At 44.2% G+C, this 23,869-nt stretch overlaps 2 protein-coding genes across 4 annotated transcripts in view; both read right to left on the reverse strand.

Annotated features, from left to right (window-relative positions):
• Window positions 1–9,702, reverse strand: part of LOC123375428 (maestro heat-like repeat-containing protein family member 2B) — a 47,339-nt gene extending 37,637 nt beyond the window's left edge. For all 3 annotated transcript variants that reach the window (XM_045026294.1, XM_045026293.1, XR_006581446.1), the window contains exons 1-10: window positions 9,585–9,702; window positions 8,216–8,299; window positions 7,409–7,553; window positions 6,932–6,972; window positions 6,464–6,605; window positions 5,106–5,158; window positions 2,632–2,739; window positions 2,160–2,279; window positions 1,804–1,926; window positions 527–679 (exon numbers count right to left, since the gene is read on the reverse strand). In XM_045026294.1, the coding sequence (XP_044882229.1) occupies window positions 527–679; window positions 1,804–1,926; window positions 2,160–2,279; window positions 2,632–2,739; window positions 5,106–5,158; window positions 6,464–6,605; window positions 6,932–6,972; window positions 7,409–7,553; window positions 8,216–8,299; window positions 9,585–9,632 (1,017 nt within the window). In that variant the 5' untranslated portion in view covers window positions 9,633–9,702. The remainder of the gene's footprint in view (window positions 1–526; window positions 680–1,803; window positions 1,927–2,159; window positions 2,280–2,631; window positions 2,740–5,105; window positions 5,159–6,463; window positions 6,606–6,931; window positions 6,973–7,408; window positions 7,554–8,215; window positions 8,300–9,584) is intronic.
• Window position 9,703: 1 nt separating this feature from the next.
• LOC123375834 (maestro heat-like repeat-containing protein family member 2A) lies at window positions 9,704–21,962 on the reverse strand. The gene is made up of 11 exons (XM_045027150.1): window positions 21,652–21,962; window positions 18,648–18,770; window positions 17,612–17,774; window positions 16,963–17,061; window positions 15,577–15,728; window positions 14,901–15,044; window positions 11,890–11,982; window positions 11,348–11,417; window positions 11,117–11,230; window positions 9,972–10,045; window positions 9,704–9,754 (listed from the first exon to the last, which is right to left on the reverse strand). Exons 1-11 carry the CDS (start codon window positions 21,757–21,759, stop codon window positions 9,704–9,706), a joined length of 1,191 nt encoding a protein of 396 aa, XP_044883085.1. The 5' UTR covers window positions 21,760–21,962.
• Between the last annotated feature and the right edge of the window lie 1,907 nt (window positions 21,963–23,869).

A 23,869-nucleotide genomic window follows, 5' to 3' on the forward strand; every position in this document is an offset into this window, starting at 1 on the left:
TCCGTAATATTTGCATTTGTGAACTACTGGAAGATCTCAGTTTGGTTCAACTGTTTTTGGCAATGTCTAAGTGAGAGTCTCAGTTAGACAAGGCAGAACTGAATGGCAAAGTGACGTGGAGAGGTTGCACTGAGATGAGAGTCAGGACCAGCAGTCAGGCACCTGGGGAACAGAAATAATGGAGCTCACAGACAAACAAGATGACAGATAAGAGGTAAGGGAAGTAGTGAGTCCAAGAAATAGCAAATCAACTAAATACAGGCTAGCACTAGACTCTCTTGGGTAGCAAAAGATAGAGCTAGATACACATCCATATGAGGGGAGTTAGAGTGTTATTCTGAATAGCCTGAGTGTCACTGCATCTGAATTACTGTGTAGCTGGGGTCTACAGAATTTCAGAAGAATATAGAAAAACTAGAGGAAATACAAAGAGTAACAAAAATGATACAACATGTGACAGCCCACGCTCCATCCATTACAGGTTTAAATTTGAGTTATGTGACACTTATCACGCAAAAGCTCTTACCTGACAACTGGCTCTGTAATGGAGAAGGATGTTCCTTGTGATGTCTGCCTCTACCCGGGAGAGAAGCTGGTCTTTTGGAGCATGGACAGCCACGCTGCTGTAGGTCAGCATCAGGGTGCTGCGAGTCTTGTCTCTTCTCCCATGGTGGTAGTCCTAGACAATCAGAAAGTTCTTCTGATTCCTTTTGCTTTGGAATTCTGATCTGCTGCTGACCGAGGAATTCCTCACAGCAGCAATAGCAGCTTGCACTTGCAAAGCTCTTTTCAGCCAAAGATCTCAAACCGCTTGCAAAAAGTATTTAAGCAACATAATAACTGTGAGGCGTGGAGATATTAGTATCTCCATCATTCCCACTAGGTAACTCTGACACAGAGAGATTAAAATGCTGAACCTACAGCAGTGAAGTACACGGGAGCTTAGTCATTGACACTGGTGGGTACAAGATCAGGCGCTAAATGTCTTGCCTAAGGCTGCACAGTGAGTAAATGGCAGAGCCAGCAGTGGAAGCCCAGAGGCCTAGTCTCCTGCTCTAGCCTCTAGATCAGTGGTTTTCAACCAGGGCTACTTGTGTACCCCTGTGGGTCTGCAGAGGTCTTCCAGGGGGTTTATCAACTCATCTAGCTATTTGCCTAGTTTTACAGCAGACTACTAAGAATGCAAGTACAATATTTATATTCCAGTTGATTTATTTTATAATTATATGGTAAAAATGAGAAAATAAGCAATTTTCAGTAATAATGTGCTATGACACTTTTTAATAATTTTATGCCTGATTTTGTAAGCAAGTAGTTTTTAAGTGAGGTGGAATTTGGGGTACACAAGACAAATCAGACTCCTGAAAGCAGTACACTAATCTGGACAGGTTGAGAACCACTGCTCTAAATCACAGGTTCCATAATTGTCATCCGTAGACCACTGGTGGTCAACCTAAAGCAGGTTGGTTGGCCACATGTTGCTTGCCACACCTCCTCATTTCCAGCTACTAACTGGGATTAAAAAAAACACTAAAAATACCCTAAATGCTTTTCCATGCAAGCCACTGAGGTAGTTCCCACACATTGTGCATGGGAGGGGCGCTCAAGCCATGAGACATCAGATGATAATCATTTGAGAGAACCCCAGCTCCAGCTTGTGCTCCTCTCTGCTTAACTGCAGGCGTCACGTAGAACGCACACACCGGGGGACAATGCGAGCTGAGCAGAGCAGACACTACCCCGGGGCTGCTGCCCCTGCTTTAGAGGGAAAGGAAGTTGGAGAGAAACCCCTGGCTCCTTTACCTTCAGGCGGCTGATGAACCCAGAAATCTTAACCTTGCTCATTGCAGCCCCAAACTCCTGAAGTGCGTTCAGGGTGAGGTCCAAGTGGCTCTCAGCAGAGAACGCGAGGATGGAAATGACTCCCTGTCACCCAAGAAAAATACTGGTTAGGATCTAACCCACGAGTCCATTCCTTTCAGCTGAAGCGGTGTAAAGTGCCAGTCAGGTGTCAGACACATGGGCAGCGGGGGCTGAGTGGAACAGCAATGAAGAGGATATGAAGCGAAATGGCATCTGTCCCAGGCCAGCTCGGAGCTGAGCCCTACAGGGAGCGTTCAGGGATTACTTGGTAAAGTGGGGAGAGGGAGAGTCCTCACCTGTCTCTCAGGGGCTTCCATATAATCTGTTGCTGTCAAAAATTGATGAAGCTGGGATTTAACATGGACCAGGTCCTGACAAACTGCTAAGGACGTTCCTAGCGCCTTATACAGGAAACTCTGAAAGAAAGAGACCAGCACTGAGATACCAGTAACAGAACGTGCCAGTCAGTACAGACCCAGCTCAGCAACACTCAGGAAAGAACAAGATAGCCAAGTCCAAGCACCCATACTGCAGAAACATCCCATCATCTAGCCCAGCCAGAGAACCAACAATGCAGCACAGACAAGCAGCCTGTCCAAGCAAATATTGGAAGGGCAGGGGGGCAAGAGAGCAGGGAACAAGTAAAAACAAATTTTATATGGAGAATAAAATATAAAGTAATGAAGCCTTGAGAGAAGCCTTATGCAGCCCCCCAATCAGAATTTCAAGGGAAATTAACTAGAAACTAAACCTTAACAGAGAACAAACCTTCTCACGGGAGGGGCTGGTATAGCTGGCCATCTGCTGGTTCAACTCAAGGCTTATCTGGCTGCTCCAGGCACTGTCATCTATCATCGCCAGAGATGTTCTTAGGAACTGAGTGTAAAAGAAGAGTTAAAGCAGATAGTTAATTGCAAGAATTTGGGGGTTGTCGTCGGGTTTGTTTGTTTATTTGTTTGGCGTTTTTTTTTTCCTCCTTGTTGTCTCTTGTAAACTTTCCAATATTCAGGTGTCATGGGAAGGTTATTTCCCTATTGAGAACTATAAACATCGACAACCCAGACTTCCTCTGCTGTTGTTCTTTAACCTTTGTCTGATGATTCCTCTCAGTCCCCAAATCCAGATGGACAGTGAATTGGAGAATGAGATGGAGCCAAGAAATCTGACCATTGAGGAGTGATTTTATAGTGGATGGAGGATGGGCCTAGTAAACTTTGAACAAAGGGCCCTGGACTACGAAGGATCAGGAATTTTCTCTGAAGTGCTATGAACCCTTTATGCCACCTCTCAAGGGTCCCCAGGGTTGTGAGGTACCTCACTACCACCTGCCCGTAGCACGAGGAAGACTTCTCCGTGCTCTGCCGGCCACAGGAAATACAAGCACCCTCTTCTCACCCCATTCAGGTTCCACTCTCCTTCTACAGATAAGCAATCGGTACAGTCCAACCGCCGAGCCCTCTCTGCAGCCCCACAATGTCCAGCCCCTGTTCCACTGGACACTCACAGAATTCATAGGTTTGCTACACACCACCTTACCAGTTCCACCTCAGCATCACCGCTCCATTTCACACACTTAGATACATTTATAGTGAAAACACGCAGAGTTCAATTGACAAAGATCAGAGAGTTGAGAAGCAGCAAGTAAAATTAATATAAACAAATGGTTACATAAAAATAAAATCCTAACACACTTCTAGAGCTTGAACTTAGATAACCAAACATTCCCCTGTCTCACAAAGGATAGCTCCCCCAAATCTCTCTCCCAGCATGAAACACCCAGACCAAAGGTGATCCTCCATTCATAAGACAAGCCAGCTGGCAGTTCGTCCAATAGGTGAAGGATACCTGGGGCCGGATACCTCTGGACCTCCAGATAGGGTTCCAAGCATCCGTTGTCTTCACTTGTAAACAGGGAACCCCCTATTGTTTGCTTGTTTTTCTTGTATCAAATCTCCTCTGGAGACTTCACAAGCACTTGATTAGAATTTTCCTCTATTGATTAGCATCCACTGTGAATAATTACTCAGTCTACATACAGCCATTCAGGCAGATAAGCATCTCCTGCCTGAAAGAAACTTGTTTATCACTTTGTGGTGACCAGCCCCAACTCACAGACCTTAAAAGCATCAATTTCAGTATAGAACCATACCACCTTATATACCGGTATTATCCATCCAGTCACTGTGCAATGATTATGATGAGCCGCGTGGCACAGGTATCCAGTAAAGGCTTTACATGACACCCTTTGATTATATAGAGACTCTCAGCACTTTGCTGTTTCAGGCCCGAATTTTGAACAGCAGCCAGGAAATATCAGAAACCTCACAAGAAAACCTAATCTTAGTTGATTTTTTAGCCCAAAGAATTTCAAATGAGGCTGGATCTGGAATGGGGAACTCTAGAGTGTAATCCAACCCCAAATGGAACTGCAAACCTTCTGGGGCGTATTGGTCACTAGGTCCCTTCCTTGTCTGGATTTACACGAGGCTGCAAAGAGCTCTTTCTGAGCAGAAAGGCTTCTCCCTGAGACACAGTCACCAAACCCTGTCTTGTCTCTTTTCCTTTTGGGGTTTCTCACAGCAAATTTTCTTTTGAGTGGCAAAGAGAAAAAAAGAATCCTTTCGATGTCCCCCAGTGGAGCATTAGCACCATGAGCATGCTGGTTTTCTGGTTACGTTTTGTGTTGTTCCCAGTGGTAACGCAGAGTTATTGATAACTAGCGCTGGTTGAACAATGGTAAGTCCATTTCACAAAACCAGTGGGAGTTTTTTGTTTTCTTGATTTTTCAACACACACATGAAAAGTGAAAGAAACAAAAATATTTTGCTTTTCAAAATCAAAAATGACCATTATTCAGTTCTTTGTTTTCCCCCTTTCCTTCCTTTTATCCCTTGTTCCCAGGCCTTTCCTCCCCTCTTCCACTTTGTGACTGAAAAACCCGCAGGGGGAAGGAGACAAACAGGAAAGCAAATGAAAAAAAACCCCAAAAAATCATCTTCAGTTTCAAAAAACTGAACATTACCCATTTGGGTTGGGTTGGGTTTTGTTTTGTGAAAAAAAAAAAAATTGAAAATGTCCCATGAAAATAAAAAAGGCCAGTTTTCACTGAATAAAAGTTGCAAATGAAATGGTTTGACCAGCTCTGCTTATAATGAATAGTTTATCGTTAATATTTTCCCCAGCTGATACATTTGGAGGGGGGAGGGAGGGCTGTGACAATACAGCTGAAAGCCATCTTGTACCTGAAGCAGCATGTGCTCCCACCGCGCGTGGTCCAGGGAATTCTCCGTGTTTCCTATGAAGCAGGAGGCAAAACAATAATGTCAGCTAGGTTATCAAGAGTCGTCGTCCAAGGAATCTCCTTTGCAATCAGTCCTTCGAAAACTCCTGCTCTGCCAAGCTGTAACATACCTGGGCTTTCAAAGCTAAATGGGACCTACGCCAACGTTCTTTGCTGGACCAACAGAAAGTATCATATTATGTACCCTGCTGGCATTTTTATTCAGGGTCAGTCAACCCACCAGGAGTGAGATGCTGAGCACTCCCAATTCCTTTTGACTTTAATGGGAGCTGAGGGTACTTAGCATCTCAGAGAACTGTTCAGCACATCAGAAGACTGAGTTTAATGTGAATACAAACTTTTCCTGCATAATAAGAGATTCTGGACTTGATCCTAACTTGATGTAAATCGGTCTAGCTTCACTGAAGTCAATGGAATGATACTGATTTACATCAGCTGAGAATCTGGCCCTGTTTCTGAATGTCCAGCTCAAACCTACCCTTCTTTAATGTCAGCACGAGGCAGTACTGGGAACTCTGTACAGCAACAACAACTAGGGAAGATACAGCTCATTTTTTAAATCTTTTTTTGACTATCAAACCCACTTGAACATTGTGGGGTCTGACCTTCATCAGAAACATATCGGGTTTGGGCTCCACGTAGGGTCTGTCATACTCCACAGAGACTACAATGGCACAGCCATGTCATTGGAGCTCTGCTGGCATAACCCCATAGCGTAGACACAGCCTACACTGACTGAGGAGGTCAATAGATTCATACCACTGTAAAATTGCTGAAAGACATTATTAGGCCCACAATACCTAGGCACCCACTTGGCCAACCTAGCTTTTATGGCTCAGGTTTCCTTACAGAAAGGAAAACTCTGGGTTTTTTAATTGAATCACCCTTGAAAGTAAACATGGGGTTTAATTTTCAGAAACATTCAGTTTGCAAAATCAGACTATATATGGAACCCCAAAATAGTTCACTAACCTCCAGCTTCACGCGTAATTCACCTTCCCAAACATTAACCTAGTAAAGGTGTGGGGGGAACTGCTGTAAAATTTCCATTCAGCTGAAACCTTCTTGGCCTGATTCTGCCCGGATTGAATTGGCTTCAGTGGTTTAACTCTAGATTTAGCCCAGTGGTTCACAGTTATCCAGATGAAGGAAAAGTGAGGGCCTAGAAGCCCAATTTCAATTCCCCACTGTTCCTACATACTGCAACAGGAATGGCACAACACGTGTCAATACGAAGCTGCATTTTCTGGCTTCCCTTCTATTCTCCATAGACAGCACTCCTCCTAACTAGCACTTTACCTTCAATGTACTGCAGCAGAGATGGGATCTTTACTACCCACGTCTCACCCACTGCTGCATGGATATTTTGGTGCAGGGCCTGTAGTAACTGCAAGGCAGCACATCCGTGTCCTTCTCCTGCATAAGGGGACGAGGCCACTACCTGTCAATGAGAGAGAAAGAACAGGCTCAGTTTGGTCAGCACAATACCAGTGTGTTCCTGATGGAGGGAATAGTTCAGACTCTCTCATTGTGGAGACCATACAATAGAGTTGTTGATTCTACTGCAGTGTCTTCCTGAAGAAGAAGAAAGCATTCTAGCTAGTACGAGGATACAGAACAGTGCATCTCAGGAGAGGGCAGAGATAGAGAGATCCAATCATACACATTCCTCAGCCTGTCTACAAGCATCTAGCTAGAAAATCCATTTTTATAGTTAACTGTCCCACTTCACATTCCACAGAAAACCTATTCTCATGGTCTACTCACCAGGAGTCGTGCCAGCAGCCTCTGGGGTGTAGGGAGTTTCACTAGGGAAAGAAAGAGAATATTAATTCTGCCAGACTTTCAGAGAGTCCTGCTTATGTTATTCACCTAGCCATTTCCAACGTGCCCACCAATGTTGAATGCAGCTGATCATCTGAGCTTCTCAAAATGCTTTACAGACATGAATGAATTCCGCCTCACAGCACCTCTATGAGGTTGGCATTAATTTCTCCTTCATTTCACAAGTGGGGAAGCTGAGAGAGAAAGATCAAGTGATTTCCCCAAGGTCACATCAGAATTTTGGTGGCAATCTGGGAACGGAACCCACATTTCCTAGCTCCCTCCCATGGCCATGTTGTAATCACAAGACCATCCCTCATTTTAGCCTTCTCATTGCAGATGAGAGAACTGGAGCAGACTGAACCTGTTCATTGCATAGTGTGCCTGGAGAGAATAAATGAAAGAGTTTCTGTTATAAACCTGGTCCACTGTAGTTGAGGCAAGCAGCTTCTTCTCCTTCCTGCTGCTTTTTCTCAGCCAGCTCCCTAAGGCATCTGCAGAGAGGCTTCAAAGTACCAGTGTACTGAGCTGGCACCACATATTCCAGAAGCCTTGGCCATAACACCTGCAGAGAAGAGCGAGACTGTTCAGTATGCAGCTATTTCCATTCCCCCACCTCCAGTATCCTGCTGTCGGAATCCCTCCCTCTCATGTAGCTTCTCCTTTTATTCATCACTGACCCTTCCTTTACCTATCACCTCATCTCTCTCTCTCCCCATCATCTCACTCCACCTGTCCGGTGCCCCCTCACTCTGTCTTTTAAATACACGGCCTTGTTTGGTGAGCAATTTGGCTTTCACCCAGAGATGAATCCTCTTTCCCTGCATTAGAGCATTATGGAGCTATTTAAATAGCACCATCAACTCACCCAGAACTTTACAGACCTATATAAGGCACAGTCCCAGCCCCAGCATCTGTTCAAATCCAGGATCACCAAATCTAAATGTCAGAAGTATTCATGGGGGATCTAAGGGGGAGTTGCACTCAGACAGTGGAAAGAATGAAGAGAAGATCTCTGCAACATGATTCCTTCCAGTTCAGTTGCTTTCTATCTTTTCTCTAATGTGAACCACTTACTCCATGATGAAGAGGTCACATCCCTGACATGAATCTGACATGCTGTTCCTTCATTATGCTGACTGTGCAAAAAGCTTCCTTGTGGGGAGGTACAAGGAAAGTAAGGAAGAACGTCCCTATTTCAAGAAGCAGTAGCAACAGGTCACTTACTTGGGTCATTCCAGTGACTGAGGTGTCCAGACATTGCAGGATGTCAGTGCACAGGATTTGGATAGTGTTTTCTTCCGGAATAGCCTGGGTGAGAAGTGTTGTACCCTGCTGTGAGACAGCTCTATAGAACTTATTAGCTAGTAGCAAGACACTGGCGAGAGAATCAGTGTCCTTCTCTTACAAAGCCATCTTGAACATTGACCTATGCCTGCTTTTATATTGCACTGGAAGTGCACAAACATCTGAAGGGAAGAGAATAATGGAAACACCTAACTGGTGGGTCAGATCCCAGGCTTAGGAAAACCCTAAAGTGAAGGGAATGATTCACTGAACACCAAAGAGTTTCCCCAACAGGGTTAATTTTCTTTAAATTTGAAAAACTGTTTCATCTTTTTATCTCTGAGGAAAAACATTCAGACTCCGCCCTGTGGAAATCAATATGCAGAACCAGGGGGATCCACTCTGTTTGTTCTGATGCCCCAACCAGCTTGGTCATTCTGGGTGTAGTGAGTGTGATTCTATCAACGGGCCTAATTCTGCTCTTACTTACACCGGACTAAATATTGATTGACTCTACTGATTTCAGTGTAAAGGAGAGCAAAACTGGCCCGAGGAGAACAAGCAGCCTTCCTTAAGATGGGGGTGTGTGTGCGTGTGTGTGGAAAAAAAGGCCCTTGGAGAGTATTGCCACAAGCTCCAACTTTGTAGAAAAAGGGGCCAGGCAGAGCTAAGATCTTCAACAACTTACTGTAAAGTTGAACTGTTTCTGTTAATACAGATCATGGATCCAATCATGGAGCACAAAGTGTCTGGAGCCCCTGGCTGTGTCCATGGACAGAAATACGGCTTGAAGATATTTTTAATCTAGTACATGTAGATTAGAGCATGTAGTGAGGGAAATATGCAGCAAGCTTTTCCAGACTCTTGACAGTCTGTGATGCAACCTGCATAACCTCGGTGTTTTGCTGATAGTTTATGTTTGCTTCAACAGCCACAGAATTGGGCATCATTATGTTCTCTGGAGAGTCTATTGAAAACAAAGAGATGTGCTTTCTTGTACAAGAACATTTCACTGAAAAATGGTGTTTTCAGAATTTTCAATGACTCAGAGGGTTGAGGAACCTAGATAACTCTGTTAGATATAAATACCCAGTGTGAGAGTCTGATCTGTTACACTAGTATAAATCCAGAGTAATGCCACCAAAGTCAGTGGAGTTACCTTGACTTTACACTAATATAACTGATCAGATTCTGGCTCTAATCATTCAGTCCAGTTGTCCTTGAGTCAAAACTCCCACTGAAGGCAAGGGGAGCAGTCAGCATACAAGAATGGTAGGACCGAGTCCTAAGTGTTAAGAACTCTCCTTACCAGTTTGCTGGTGGACACACTGAATTCCCTGAAAACGTGTGCTACCATATCCCATGCTGCACAGTTCTCCACACTTTCTGAGCTGAGCAGCCTCTGGATGAAATGAAGAACTGCCTTCCTCACCTGCAAGGGTAGAGATGACACACATGAGTTATTGTTATCCCTTCTGCCTGAAATAGGAGATAGGATATGAGAGTCCTTATGCTTTTGATTTGATCTCCTTGGCTTATAAACATGGATCCATTTAACACAAGGCAGGAGAATGACATGCCTTCTCTAGTCTGCAGTCTCTCCTCTGGATCTGAATGAAAGCTCCACCCAGATGTCCATTCATCCCATATCATTGAAAAAAATTGAAATATTTCACTGCTCCACACACAATCTTACCGTAGCATTCTGATCGCTGAAAGTAGATTTCACTGCCTTCACAATCAGAAACTTTTTCAGTCTTGTCTCGGGCACTGAAAGATAAGGAGAGGTGTACAGTACTTCTTTGTTCCACACACTCACTTTCCACATTGGAATGAATCCTGGATTTCAAAAGGCCCTATTTAAGAATAGTCCCAAGCTTCTCTCATACACAGAATCAATGGGGAAAACATAGGACCAGACTCTGGTCTCAGTTACAGTAGTGTAAAACTAAAGTAATTCCATTTCTATAAATAGTGCCATCATACTGCCATGATGGAAATAGTATAAAAGAATTAGATTGAGGTCAATCTGTGTTTACACAGTATAACAGAACTCAGAATCTAGTCTACAGTGTCTAATACTGACGATTATCGAGTCAGGGGTATTATTTTATTTTTGATTATTGTTAATGTGCATTAGCCCCAAGGCAACGTCTGTATCTGAAGTTGAAAAATATCTTGGGCTACATTCAGCACTTAGTTGAACCTGTTGATTTCTGTGTGGCCATAGGGGGGTAACTTAGGGCAGCATTTTGCCCCTTAGTGGATATCCAGATCACTGGTGACTGTGTGTTATAGAGATTCTGTGCCCCATTTGCAGAGGTGATGAGTCTGTTACAGCCCTGCTGTGCCTACAAAGCCTTGGTTCTTTAGCTCAATCTATAGTAGCTCATGCTTTTAGCTCTGGATCAGGGCTGGCTTTAGGCCGATTCCCCTGATTCTCCTGAATCAGGCTCCGTGCACATAACAGGACCCTGCGCCCAGTGGCCTTTTTAATTTTTACTCACTCGGCGGTGCTCTGGGTCTTCGGCGGCACTTTGGCGGCAGGTCCTTCACTCGCTTTGGGTGTTCGGCGGCACTTTGGCGGTGAGTCCTTCGCTCCCTCCGGGTCTTCGGCAGCACGTGAAGGACCCGCTGCTGAAGTTCCACCGAAGACTTGGAGCGAGTGAAGGACCCGCCGCTGAAGTGCAGCCGAAGTCTCAGGGCACCGCCTGGTGAGTACAAGCCCCACAAATCAGGCCCTGCACTTCCTGAAGCCGGCCCTGCCCTGGACGTCCCCAACTCAACCCTCAGCATGTCGGCCAAGAGGGCAGCTGGCACAGTTGCTCCTGTGTTACTTACAGTCAGCATCAACAATAGCTCTGAGCAGATTCAGAGATGCCACACGAACAACCTCATTTTCAATCTTCAGCTGTGAGTGCAGAAAGGCTATCAGATCATCAGGAGAAGAACGGGCTGCAAGGCAAGAAATCACGTCCTCACTGATGACAGAACTCTTATTGTTACCATACCTTACAAAGGTAAGGAAGTTACAAGGAAACTACTGTGTAACTCAGTCTCTCTTCCCCTTACCTAGCTGAACTATACAATAGACCAGCTTTGTGTGATTTTCCATGCTGAGCAGCTTAGCTTGAGAACAGAGCTGTGGGAAAAAGGGAAATGGTCAAAGAAAAACTAATCAGAAGCAATTGAAAAGAAAATGTTCAATTAATTTCTAAGCTTCCACTTCCTACTTGTCCAGCTAGAGGTCTCAACCCCTGGTGGATGGTACTGAATGCACAGCAAGAATCAAACACAATGTCCAATACATTAGATGAGAGAAGCTGAAGTGTTTTGAGCAGCAGAGCTCATCGAATCAAGACACAGTCACAGTGTTTACTGTGCAACTCTGACTCCCCCTGATAATCGGCTTATGGTGAAATTGCTTTACAAACTGATCTGGATATTAGCTAAGAAAATGAGACCACTACCTGCTTACTCTTGAGCCTGCAGAAATCAGTAAGGCATGAGGCGGTCCCCAGGCTCTGCACTATCATTCCATAGATTTTGACTGTTAATATGCTTCAGATCTGCTGTGCCTAAGCTCAAGGGATCCAAGCAAAACCACCCCTCACCTGGTTGTGCAGAGCACTGCAGATGGCTTGAAACTTCCCGCCAGGGAGAGGGATCTTATATTCACCCGAGACCTCCAAGAGCTGGCTCAGACTCTGCAACAGAGGGTGAAAGTCAGATGGTGGCACACACAGGAGCAATATGTAGTGACTGAAGCAGATTCAGGGGATTCGTAGATTCCAAGGCCGGAACAGATTATTGCCATCATCTAGTCTGACCTCCGGTATAACACAGGCCACAGACCTTGCCCAGAATAATTCCCAGAGCAGAGCTTTTAGAAAAACATCCCAATCTCGATATAAAAACTGTCAGTGAGGGAGAATCTGCCTCGGCCCTTGGTAAATGGTTCTAATGGTTAATTATCTCACCATTAAAAATGGACACTGTATTTCCAGTCTGAATGTGTCTTGCTTCAGTTTCTAGCCATTGGATCAAGTTACACCTTTCTCTGCTAGACTGAAGAGCCCGTTATAAAACATGAGGCCCTCATGTAGGATATTATAGACTGTCATGAAGTCACCCTGTCACAGGATAGGTCCACCCCGTCAGGTGGTACCAGGTTGTGGAGGAAATGAAGTAGATCTCGGGCGGCCCAGCTGCCTAGTCACTGCAGCAGTCCTGACTCCTACGGCAGCATAGCCTAATGGTTGGGATCAGCGCAGCAGCCCTTCAGTGAGGGTCCACGGCCAAACAGCCTGAGTCTGTAGGGCTCCCCTTCTAGGTATGGCAGTGCGGCCTAGTGGCCAGAGTCATTAGAACCTCCTTTTGCTGCAGGGAAGTGTTGTCTAGTGGCCAGCCCTTCTGCATTGGGTCCTACATATTCCACAGGTCCCAGCCCAGGGCCGTGTCTTGCTGCAGGGGTATCTGCCACCAAATCAGCGGGAATCCTTCCAAAACATGCCAAGTCAAAGCCCAGTGCCTCAACTGGATCAATGCTTAGTCTACCTAGGCTACTTCCCACTCAGGGATTCTGTGGTCTCTCCTCCATCTCTGGCATTGGGCAGCTGGGGGTCAGTTGCAGCCACAGTCTGGCTGGCCTCTGAATCCTGGAGCACTGGCAGTCTCTCTGCAGGAGACTGCAATGCACCCAGTGCTGGCGCTTCCATTTAGGCGAGCTAGGCAGTCGCCTAGGGCACCAGGATTTGAGGGGGGTGGCATTTTGCCGGGAGGGTGGCAGGCGGCTCTGGTGGACCTCCCGCAGGTGTGCCTGGGGAGGGTCGGCTGGTCCCATGGCTCCGGTGGAGCATCCACAGGCACACCTGCGGCAGGTCCACCGGAGCCACGGGACCGGCAGCGAAATGGGTAGAGCTGGCCCTGCGCCTAGGGCGCCAAAAACCCTGGCGCCGCTCCTGAATGCACCTCTGCTGTCTTCGGCAACCAGCCCAGACTGAGCTGAGTGGCTCTCTTTTATATCCTGGTTCCAGCTGAAGCATGCCCAGCAGAGATGAGGGGCCATGGCCTCCTTAACCCATAAAGTATAATTAACCCATGTTGAACCAATGTGGGGTAGGTAAACCCAATCACGCACCCTTTTACTTTCTGTTTGTTAAACTAAATAGATTGAGTTCCTTGATTCTACCACTGTAAGGCATGTTTTCTAATCCTTTAATCACTGTGGCTCTTCTCTCAATCTCCTCTCCAATTTATCCACACCCTTTTTGAGTTGTGGGCACTAGAACTGGACACCCGTATTCCAACGGTAGTCACACAAGTGCCAGATTTAGACGTAAAATAACCACTGTACTCCTCCTTGAGATTCCCCTTTTTATGCTTTTTAGCTTTTTTGGCCACAGCATGAGTTCGCGTTCAGCTGATTATTCATCATGATCCCCACAATCTTTTTCAGAGTCACTGCTTCCCAGACAGCATCCCCCATCATGTATGTATGGCCTAAATTCTTTGTGCCTAGATGCTCACATTTACATTCAGCCATATTTAAATGCATCTTTGTTTGCGCCCAGTTTACCAAGTGATCTAGATCTCTCTGAATCTGTCCTCTCCATTTTTTACCACTTCCCAATTTTCTCATCTGCCAACTTTAGCAGGGAAGATTTTATGTCCTCTGCCAGGTTATTGATAAAAAAGGTGAAAATCGAATTCCTTCCTGCATCTAAACACTTTTCTCCTTTGCTGCTTCAAGCTTCCACAATGTCTCTGATGCCATCTACAGATTTTACTATATTGAAGCAGTTCTGTAGTGCCCTGATGCTATCAAACAAGTCCATGATGCGTGGGTTCCCTCCAAATCATGGGTATTTCAACCCCAAAAGTGACCACATACTCTGTACCAGAAAGCTTCAACCAACAGAGATGGTGAGTAAATTTCACAACCAAGAAGTTATAGCTGTCTCCTGAGTTCGTTTACGACTGTGTAGCCCCACTGAAGACAGAATATGGCCCCTTACTTCTTGCTCATGTGGTACTCAGGGTCGATGAAATAGAGAGACAAGGGGAGTGAGACAATATCTTTAATTAGATTATCTCACCCACCTTGGCGCTCTAATATCTTGGGACCAACATGGCTACAACAGCCCTGCATAGAACGGGAGATGAAATAGACAGGCAATGCTTTTAGATCCATCTAGTTCCATAATCCAAAGCAATCACCCTCAAGCCTCCTTAGTATTAATTTTCAACCATTGGCTTGGTACTGACCAGAGACAACATATGGCAGCCCCTGCTCTGAGGAGCTTGTGAACTAAAAGAGAGACGCAGAGTTGACAGGATGTACTGGGAAATCAGAAGGAGGGAGGATCCTGTTGGAGAGGGGGGCAGGTGTTTTATTTTTTATCTCCTTATCATCCTCCCCAGGAAACAGAGGATGCTTTTATAAGAGGCATTTACCTACAAATCTTGTTGCCTGGGTCACCATGTGTATAAACCCAGAGCTTGTGTGGATATTTATTTTCTAACAAGTCACTGTCTCAACCAGGAAACCCCACTGGCAGCAAATTCCTCATGCGGTTCATACATGCAGACACATAGACAGTTACCTTAAGGAGTGGTACCTCACCTTGGTGATGTGAAAACCATCAGTGCTCTCCTTATATTGCTCAAGAAGCCATGAGATCTGTTCAAATATCTGATCTTGATACTCCTCTTTGTGTAGCAGGAGACTCATCATGGGACCAAGGGCTTTGATGATAGCCTGCTTGAGCTGCATAGATGAGACACAGAATTTATGTTCCTACGAATTCATTCAATATCATTCAATGGGCACACCTTTTCTACTTCCAATGAGTGCACCTTCCCTTGTTCCACTGAAGGATTGTGTCTATCTCAATATTTCCTGGTAAAGAACCAGGACTCGCAGGGTTGGTTTCAGGATTATATCCTAATGCACCTCACAACTATACCAGGTAAAATATTCCCCAGATTAGTATGCATTCTAGGCCAGCTCATCCCTGTTGGAACTCCACTGGGGCTGAATGGAGGAATTAATTTAGGCCACTATCCCGTGTTTATCTGAACGTTAGGTGCATAAAACTAGAATCCATGTACACTGCGTACAGACAGAATTTCCATGATGTGGTGACATTATAAATGTTTGGGTTTTAGATGTTTTACATGACACTCTGTTCCATCCAAAAGGATGTTCCATTGTGATGCCATCATCACAATGAGTGTCAGACTCATAGAATTTAACGTTACAATTTCTGCTAAAGTTTTAGAGAACCAGCAATTCTCACCTCCGGCTCCTCACAGGTCAGCCAGTTGCTGGTCACATGAGAGTAGACGGGAAGAAAATGATTGCACAGCCGCAATTCGCCCACTCTGGGGAATGGGCACTTTTCCCAGTTAGCCAAAAAGAGACGTACTGCCCTTGACCATTGCTCCAGAACTGCATGGACGGAGAGAAGACAGGCAATGTGAAAAGGACACATTAATAACGAGGAGAAGTTGCTTTATCCGTGAAGACACCCAGGTCTAAAGTTTACTACAATTCCGTGGCAGCTACTGCTTAGTTCAGGACTAGACGCTGAAATCCAGCATCAGTTTTTTCTCTTCCCCCCATTCCATGTCTTGTTTCTCAAAAGGCTTTTTAATTTGCAGATCTCTCAATCTTTTTTCAATTACCAGCATCTGAAGACAATTTTTTCTCCCTTCCTTGTTACCTCTTAATTAGAGCTGCTTGAAAAAGCAGTTTAAATTCAATTACAAATCTTTACTAATAGTGTTTTTTTCTTTCAAAATTGCAAAGTTTAAAAATCATTTATATTTTTCAAAAATCAAAAAAAATTCAGCCACCTCTTTAGATACTCAGAAACACTGGATGCACACTTCCTGATCAGACTTGTCACTGACATTTTTCACGTTTGTTTTTCCTCAAATTTGAGGAAAAAATTATGGAAAATATAATTAAAAATCAAAATATTTCAGCAAGCTCTGCTCTGAACGACTCGTGTCCTCTGCAGTTATTGTTTATTTAACTCTAACACTGTATGTTTTAACCTGAGTTACAGTTTGTCTGAAAGATGTTCGGTGCCCCTAACTGCCATTGGCTTTACTGGGATTTGAAGGTAGTGGGGAGCACTTTGCCCTAAAAGTAGGTGAATCTAGTGTCCTTGCTGAGAAGAATTAGGGCCCAATCCTGTTGTCTATGAAGTCGATGGCAAAATTCCCATTTACCTCAAAGGAAGAGAGAAGTGGAGAGGAAGAGAAGACAGAGAAAGAGGGTGAAAGGAAATGATGATAAAGAAACTAAGAGGAGAGAATGGGTGAAGGAGTGGGAAATGGGATTTTTAAATGTACAGTATTGAAATCTGCTCCCTTCACTTCCTCCCCCAGGAGACTGCTGGCAGATGGACAGCCTCAGCCTTTGTGTCTGTTTATTTTAAATTATATCCATGAGTCATAAAGGGCTTGAACTTACAAATGCTCAGTGCCTCCTGCAAAGTGAGGAGCACTCCCAACTTCACTGAGTGCTGCGGGAGCCAAGAAACGCAGCACCTGGTGCAATCCAGGGCAGGGAGCACAGTTCAGGGCGTGTTTGCAAACTTGGTCAGTCACTCCAATCTGTACCAAGACCCCCTAAATATCCATTTGGGGCACCTGCCGTAAGTTCTGGCACTTACCACCGCAAAATGCTTGTCTCAGCCTGCTGTCATTCACTAACTCCAACATGGAGAACATGGCGTTCAGGGTCATTTCCACAAAAGGGATACAGTCAAGTGCTGCAGAGAAAGGCCAGAAGAGAAGGAAGACAGATAATCGGCTGCTCTCCGCCTTCTTAGAACACAATTAGAAACATTGTGGGGCAGGATGCTATGGGCTCCTAGGCCAGTTTGCGCTGTGTAAGCAGAGCAGACTGGCTTTAAAGGAGCCATTGAAAGCCAGTGGGGGATTCTCCCTGAAGAGAGGAATCCCGCACCAGTGCACAGCTGTGCCCGATGCCCAACTCACTCCCAGGGTAAGGGGAGAGAGCACTGGGGCGGGATGGGAAGTGGGGTGGAGAAGAGCTCCACTGGACCTGATCTTCCACTCATTCCCATCCTTAAGGAACTTCAGTCAGGGGCAGAAGTTAGAGCTTGCACCGCCGTCTGGATAGCTCATGATCTGGAAGCCAGAACTAGCAATAGCAGTTAATCCTGTGTCTCTCCACACACGCACGCACACACTCAAGCAGAGCTCTGTTTAGCTGCAACATTTTTAGGTAGAGAGAGTAATCCCCTGTCCTTAAATGAAAGACGATAACTTTGAAACAAAAGATGGAAGTTACCATACCATAGGCTGATGACAGGTTGCCCAGCGTAACTAAAATAAACTCTTCAGGCAGCTTCGGTGGTTTCAGGTGACAGTGCAGCTCATACATGACATCATCAAAATAGCAGCTTGCCAGAGTCACTAACATGTTGCTAGCTGCCACTTTTACCTCATTTGTTGCTTCCTAAGAAAAAAAACACAAAAAGAGAAAGACTGAAGTAACTGAAGCCGGTTGCACTAGCCAGAGTTGTTTATATGAGTCAAGTTCTTATTTCTGTGCATAAGTTCCGAATGAACTCACCCAACTTTCTGCAGATACAGTCATTAGTCATAAATATTCATTGAGTCGTTTGGCTAAACAATTTTCAGCCTTTGAGTTGCTTGCAAGCTACTTAGTTAGACTATTCACCAGTAGCTCCTTGTGGTGGATGACTGGTCACCATAGTCACATGATATTTTGCCCTGCCCTTCTCTGAGGAGGTAGTAAGACACAGACTGGGCCGCTTCAAAGATATTCAGAGAGCCTTCCTGGAATAAACTGTCCCCCAAAAGGAGGCTGACTTCCTTTGGAACAAGAGAGGGATTTTTCCATGGGTTTTCCTGCTGCCAAACTAGATTCTAAATCCAATGCTGCTGCTTTTGGAGATAGCTCAGATTCTGTCTGTCTTAGGGCTTTATACTGCCACTTATCGCTATAGTATCAGAGCGGCTCCCACATAACATCAGTATCAAAAATGAAATCCCTAGTAGACTTTGGAAAAGACGTGCTCATTAAGAAACCACAGGCCTGTCTCTGTGTCTGAGATCATGTGTCTCGGGTTCTGATCCTGCAAAGCACTTAAGCACATGTGTAACTTTCACATGTGAGTTTCCCCATCTTATACATGTGCACAAGTGCTGTCTAGGACCTGGGCTTTGGTCTGGAGGAAGGTGTGGGCCTCTAACAGAAGAATACATTTCATTTCAGTATATAGTTTACCCCCTTCCCAAAAAAAAAGAGTTTTAATTAGTTAAAGCTTTGTATCCTTTGATTAGTAGCTCAGGAGAACTAACTTACCTGAGTCTCTCTCATCTGCTCTGAGGCTAGGCTTATAATTTTTTTCACTAGCCTCATCTCTAGGCCCCCAGTGTCCTGCTGTAACACCCCCTCCAGGATATAGTAGATGGCTACTCTGTTTTGCTGGGGACAAACCAGAAAAGAGAACAAACAATTGGGAAAAGTTTTTCTTGATGACCACACAGTAATTTGACAAATAAGCCCCTGCCCTAAAGAGCTTCCAATCCAAACATGAAATGATTAGCCCAAGTCTTATCAGAACAGAGCAGGTCCATGGCCAGGAAGAGAATCCATGTCTCCTGAGTCATTATCCACAGTCCTATCCACTAGGCCACACTGACTCCTCAGCCAGCATGCTCACACAACTACTCCATTGACTTAATTGGTGTCAAACATGCCATGCCCTCCACAATCACCGCATTAGCAGCACTTCAGAAGCTGCCGAACAATTGACATATTTTAATCTTCCTGCAGAGAAAAAAGCCAGAAGAAGCCTCCTTCACTGCCCCCTTCTCGAGTTTCATTTATTGAAAACAAACAATAAAAAGGAGCCCCTTGCCCTTGCTCTAGCCACTCCAGACAGAATTGGTAAATGTGTAATTACAAAATACTCAACTCCCGCAGTAAGTCCTCAACAGCTCCTAGGGGAAATTAGCTCAGCAGTTAGATCTACACTGACAATCACACAGTTAAAGGTGTCTTTTATGAGGCCCATCAGTGTAGAAATTCACAGATGATACTAAATATGGGGGAGTTTAGTATCAGCTGGGACAGAAAAAAAAATAAAGAGGGACACAGAGAAATTAAAAACCTGAGCAGAGAACAAGATTCCTTTCAGAAAACTGCAAACTAGCACATCTGGAAAGTAACTGACTTAATGGGAGGGAGAAAAGTGGGAAGCAACAAGTGCCCTGAGGGTGACAGTGAAAAACCAAGTCAACATGTATATGCAAGGGGTGACGGCTACCACAAAGAGCCATGTGGGTTGGGTCTTTTCCACACAGGGATCATGGCACAAAGCAGGAAGATGACAGTTCTTCTCTGTTCATCTAAGGTGTATAATACATTTAGGTAAAAGTAGGAGTAATGGGATTAAACTAAAAAAAAGACATACAATTTAGACTTTAATAACAGGAAAAATGCCTCACCTGTGAGACGGGTCTATAAGGTTATGACATAGTCTTCCTAGGAAAATAGTGGAAGTTCAGTCATTAGGGGCTTTTAAAATTAGTTTTGCCAAACCAGTGGGAAATGGCCATTTGGAATGGTTCTGCATCCGCAGGGACATGGACTGGATGATCCAATAGGTCTTTTCCATCTCTGTCTCCTGGGAGTCTCTAAATCTAGGTGACCTGCATGCCAAGGTCATAAAGCCCTTTGGAATGTTCAGAGCCAATCAGATCTCTCGATTAGCTAAACATTCCATTGGTGCTGCTTGAAAAGGAGGCTTCTGCAAACTGCAATCAGAACAGACAGCTCCACTGGGGAGAAGCTCCTTCCATTAATTTTTTAAATGTCAGGAGGATTTGTTTAATTGAAAATTGTCACTGATAATTTATGAATACATAAGCGCTACATAATACAAGTAGCTCTGGATTAGGCAACAATTTTATTCTTTAAAACCAAAAGATTCATAATTAATCAAGTAATTCAAATAATTAAAGTACTAGGAGGCCAAGACAAGCAGTTCAGTTCTGCTCATAAGGGCTAGTGGGGGAAGACAGACTGGGGAAGGGGCTGAATGGGAGTGGAGACCCAGGGTTACAGGGGGGAGGGAGGTTCAGAGCCACATAGTGATGGGGGAGGAGGTGCAGAGCTACACAGGGACAGGGGGTGGTTGGGTGGGGCATAGAGCGGGGGGAGTGGGTGTCTGAGTGGGGGTGGAGGAACACATGTGGACAAGGGGTACAAGGACCCATGAGGGTGCAGGAACACATGGAGACAGGGGCAGATGACTTACTGAATGGGAGAGGTTAGGAGTCAGCCAGGGTCTGCATGGGGAGAGCTCCCTAACAATTCCTCCCCACCCCTCCCAAAAAAACTGTTCCATACCTTTCCCATCCATACCCAGCAACCCTCCAAGTTCACACCCAGGCTCCTTCCCAGCAATTTACCTCCCTCTCCCTCAGCTCCTCCATTACCCCTGACTCCACCAAGCCATGAGGGGTGCAAGAAATATTGCTTTGTAGTGAGTTGAAGTGAATTGTTACTCAGAGTTCTGTATTAATATGCATAGTAAGGAATCTATTTGTCAAAAAAGATTTCCTCAATCCTTTTTGTTGTCTGTATTGATACAGACATACTTGCTGACAGAGATTTTGAAATAAATAATTTGAACTGGTGCAATTATATTGTATATTTACAGAAAAGTTAAAATACTGTGCACATCATTTTTATTTTTTTGTTGCAGAATCCCCCCACTAGAAAATATATAGATAAGGTCCCTTCAGTGCTATAATCTCAATAATCTTTCTTATGATGACATGAGTGTTGGTTAGGAATAAGAGCAGGGAGTCAGTTCACTTGGGTTTTATTCACATTCTTTTACTAACTTGCTAAGTGGTGTTGAGCAAGTAACTTAATTCCCTGTGACACAAATCATCTGTAAATGGGGATCATGCTTACCATTCTCACAAGGGTGCTGTGAGTCTTAATTCACTAGTATTAGGTAAGTGCTTTGAGATTTTTGGATGAAGATGCTAAAGAAGGGCAAAGTATTATTGGAAGAGATTACTGCAGGTCCTATAGTGTACTTTTACTATATACAACCCATGTACTCCACTGTGTGTAAACAGACAATGCTCTTTTTATAGAGCATTATATCAGCCTGATCTGTAATAACAGCCTTTTGCATGATGAGGATAGAAGGGTGAATACTGATTACACTGCTGGTGCACCAGGCCAAGTTCTATACTTAATTACCCCCATGCATTCCCCCAGGAAGTCAGGCAGAATTTGGTGTGGACACATGGAAAGCAGATTTAATTTCATGAAACTGCCCTACCTTATCCTGTTGCAGTTTCTCCAGCAGAACTCTCACAACACTAGCCAGCTTGGTCTTAGCTATAGAGGCAATCCTGAGGGCAATTCTGTCCTTATCTTGGTCATCCATGTGTGCCAGGAGGGAAACAACCTCATTATAAACACCTGAAATTAAATAAAAGGATTTAGCTGGTTACCACTGATAGTAGAATTGGTGCTGGCCTCTTTAATTCACTATCCAGTAAAGATTCTGCAGGTGCCCAAACACTGTGAGGAGAAGACGACCTGGGAATCATGTAAATCCTCTTCCTTCCTCCTGATGACCAGGTCTGTGTGCTGAAGGACCCAGTGTGTTTGGGGGGGAAATCATAATGAAGAAAATTTGCTCCTTTCAAGTAGATCCCCATGTAAAATAATCTTCCTTTCCCTCTTTACTATCAGTTGATGAGGTTTGATAGCATACAGAATAATTATTTATGGCCCAAATGTTCAAAACTGGGTGCCTAAACTTAAGCTCCTAAATCCATATTAAGGCACCTACACCCTGATTCGGCATCCTAATCACATGTTTAACTCTAAGCCAACAAAGAGACCTAAAGTTAAGCACATGCTTTAAGAGTTTTGCTTAGTCAGACCTCCCCCATAACATTCAATAGAAACTCAGATTCTCAGGAAAGTTTCCAGGTCCACAGGCTGTAGGCCAAGTCCTCAACTGGTGTAAATCGACACAGCTACAAGGAAGACAACTGAGCAACACTGATTTACAGCAGCTGAGGTTCTGGTCATAGAAATGGAGAACATTACAACTAATCTATCTGTATGCCTAGGCTTTCTGAATGTGTGTGTGAATATAGACTGGATCTAGAAAATACAATGCTGACCCTTACCTCCTCGGTTACCACTCACAAGATTATTCATGTTTTAGTCTTTTCTCACCACTTCCTACAGTCCTTTCTCTAAAGAGCTCCTGTACTGTCAGGCAGCTGGCCTCTCAGTCTGTCATGGCCAGGATAGTCAGTTAAGATTATGCAAGCACTATTATGACATCAATGTGACTGCAGCATACCTCACAATCTGCTGCTGACCAGGTATGTGCTGTAATTACATGGACAAGATCCTCAAAGGTATTTAGGCTCCTAACTCGCACTGAAATCAGTAGCTTTTAGGGACCTAAATACATATCAATATCTGGGCCCATACAAGTAAGCAGTTCAATAGGTGGCTACATTTGCTCCAGTGTAGAATTTCTCATTCTCTCAACATCATTTTGAATTTTGGTTCCGTCCCTCTCTCAGTTTACCACACTTTATCTGCTCCTGGTTGAATTTATATAAAATAAAAGCACCAAACAAAGAAAGAGAAGAAACTGCCTTGGAGAATGCACAGTGACCCTTGAGTGTGGTTGGTTGGTTTCCTTTGCTTTTTAATTTGGTTGATCAAAAAGCCTGATGAAACCTTATTGAACTGTATTACAAATATTGATTTTTATATTCTTTTACAATGAATTGAAATTTATACTTAATTTCCATGTCCTGCCAGACAAATCAACTACATTAATTTTTATTGTGTTTAATACAGTGTGGTGTCATATGTAGGGCGATATGTAGAGCCAACTCTTGATTTTGGAAGTTATGTTGCCTTTAAAGCATTCAGAGTGATGACACACTTTGCAGTAAACCATATGGAAAAAGAATTCCAATTACATTTGTCCCTTGCTATGTATAACTGTTTTTGTGCCTTACCCTTTCTGATTTTATCCTTACATGTATATGCTATTCTTTTGTACTCCTCCTTAGTAATTCATCCGTTTCACATTTTGTAGGATTTCTTTTTGATTTTCAGGTCATTAAAAAACTTACTATTCTTCCTATCTTTCCTTTGTATTGGCAGTTGTGCCTTTAATATTTCTCCATGAGAAACTGCCAGCTTTCCTGAACTCCTTTATGCCTTAGATATTTTCCTGATGGGTGGCTACCTACCAATTCTCTGAGTATATTGAAGTGTGCTTTTTGTAGTCCTTCTTCTGTCATTCTCACTCCTTCCTTTCCTTAGAATCATGAAATCTATCATTCGTAATCACTTTCACCCAAATCACCTTCCACCTTCACATTCACAACCAGCTCCTCCCTGTTGGTCAAAATAAAGTCTAAAATGGCTGTCCTTCAGGTTACTACCGCCATTTTCTGAAACAAAGCATTGTCCCCAGTACATTCCAGGAACTTACCGGATAATTTTGTTTT

The sequence above is a fragment of the Mauremys mutica genome, chromosome 8 (genome assembly GCF_020497125.1).
Source record: "Mauremys mutica isolate MM-2020 ecotype Southern chromosome 8, ASM2049712v1, whole genome shotgun sequence".
Taxonomy (NCBI): Eukaryota; Metazoa; Chordata; order Testudines; family Geoemydidae; genus Mauremys; species Mauremys mutica.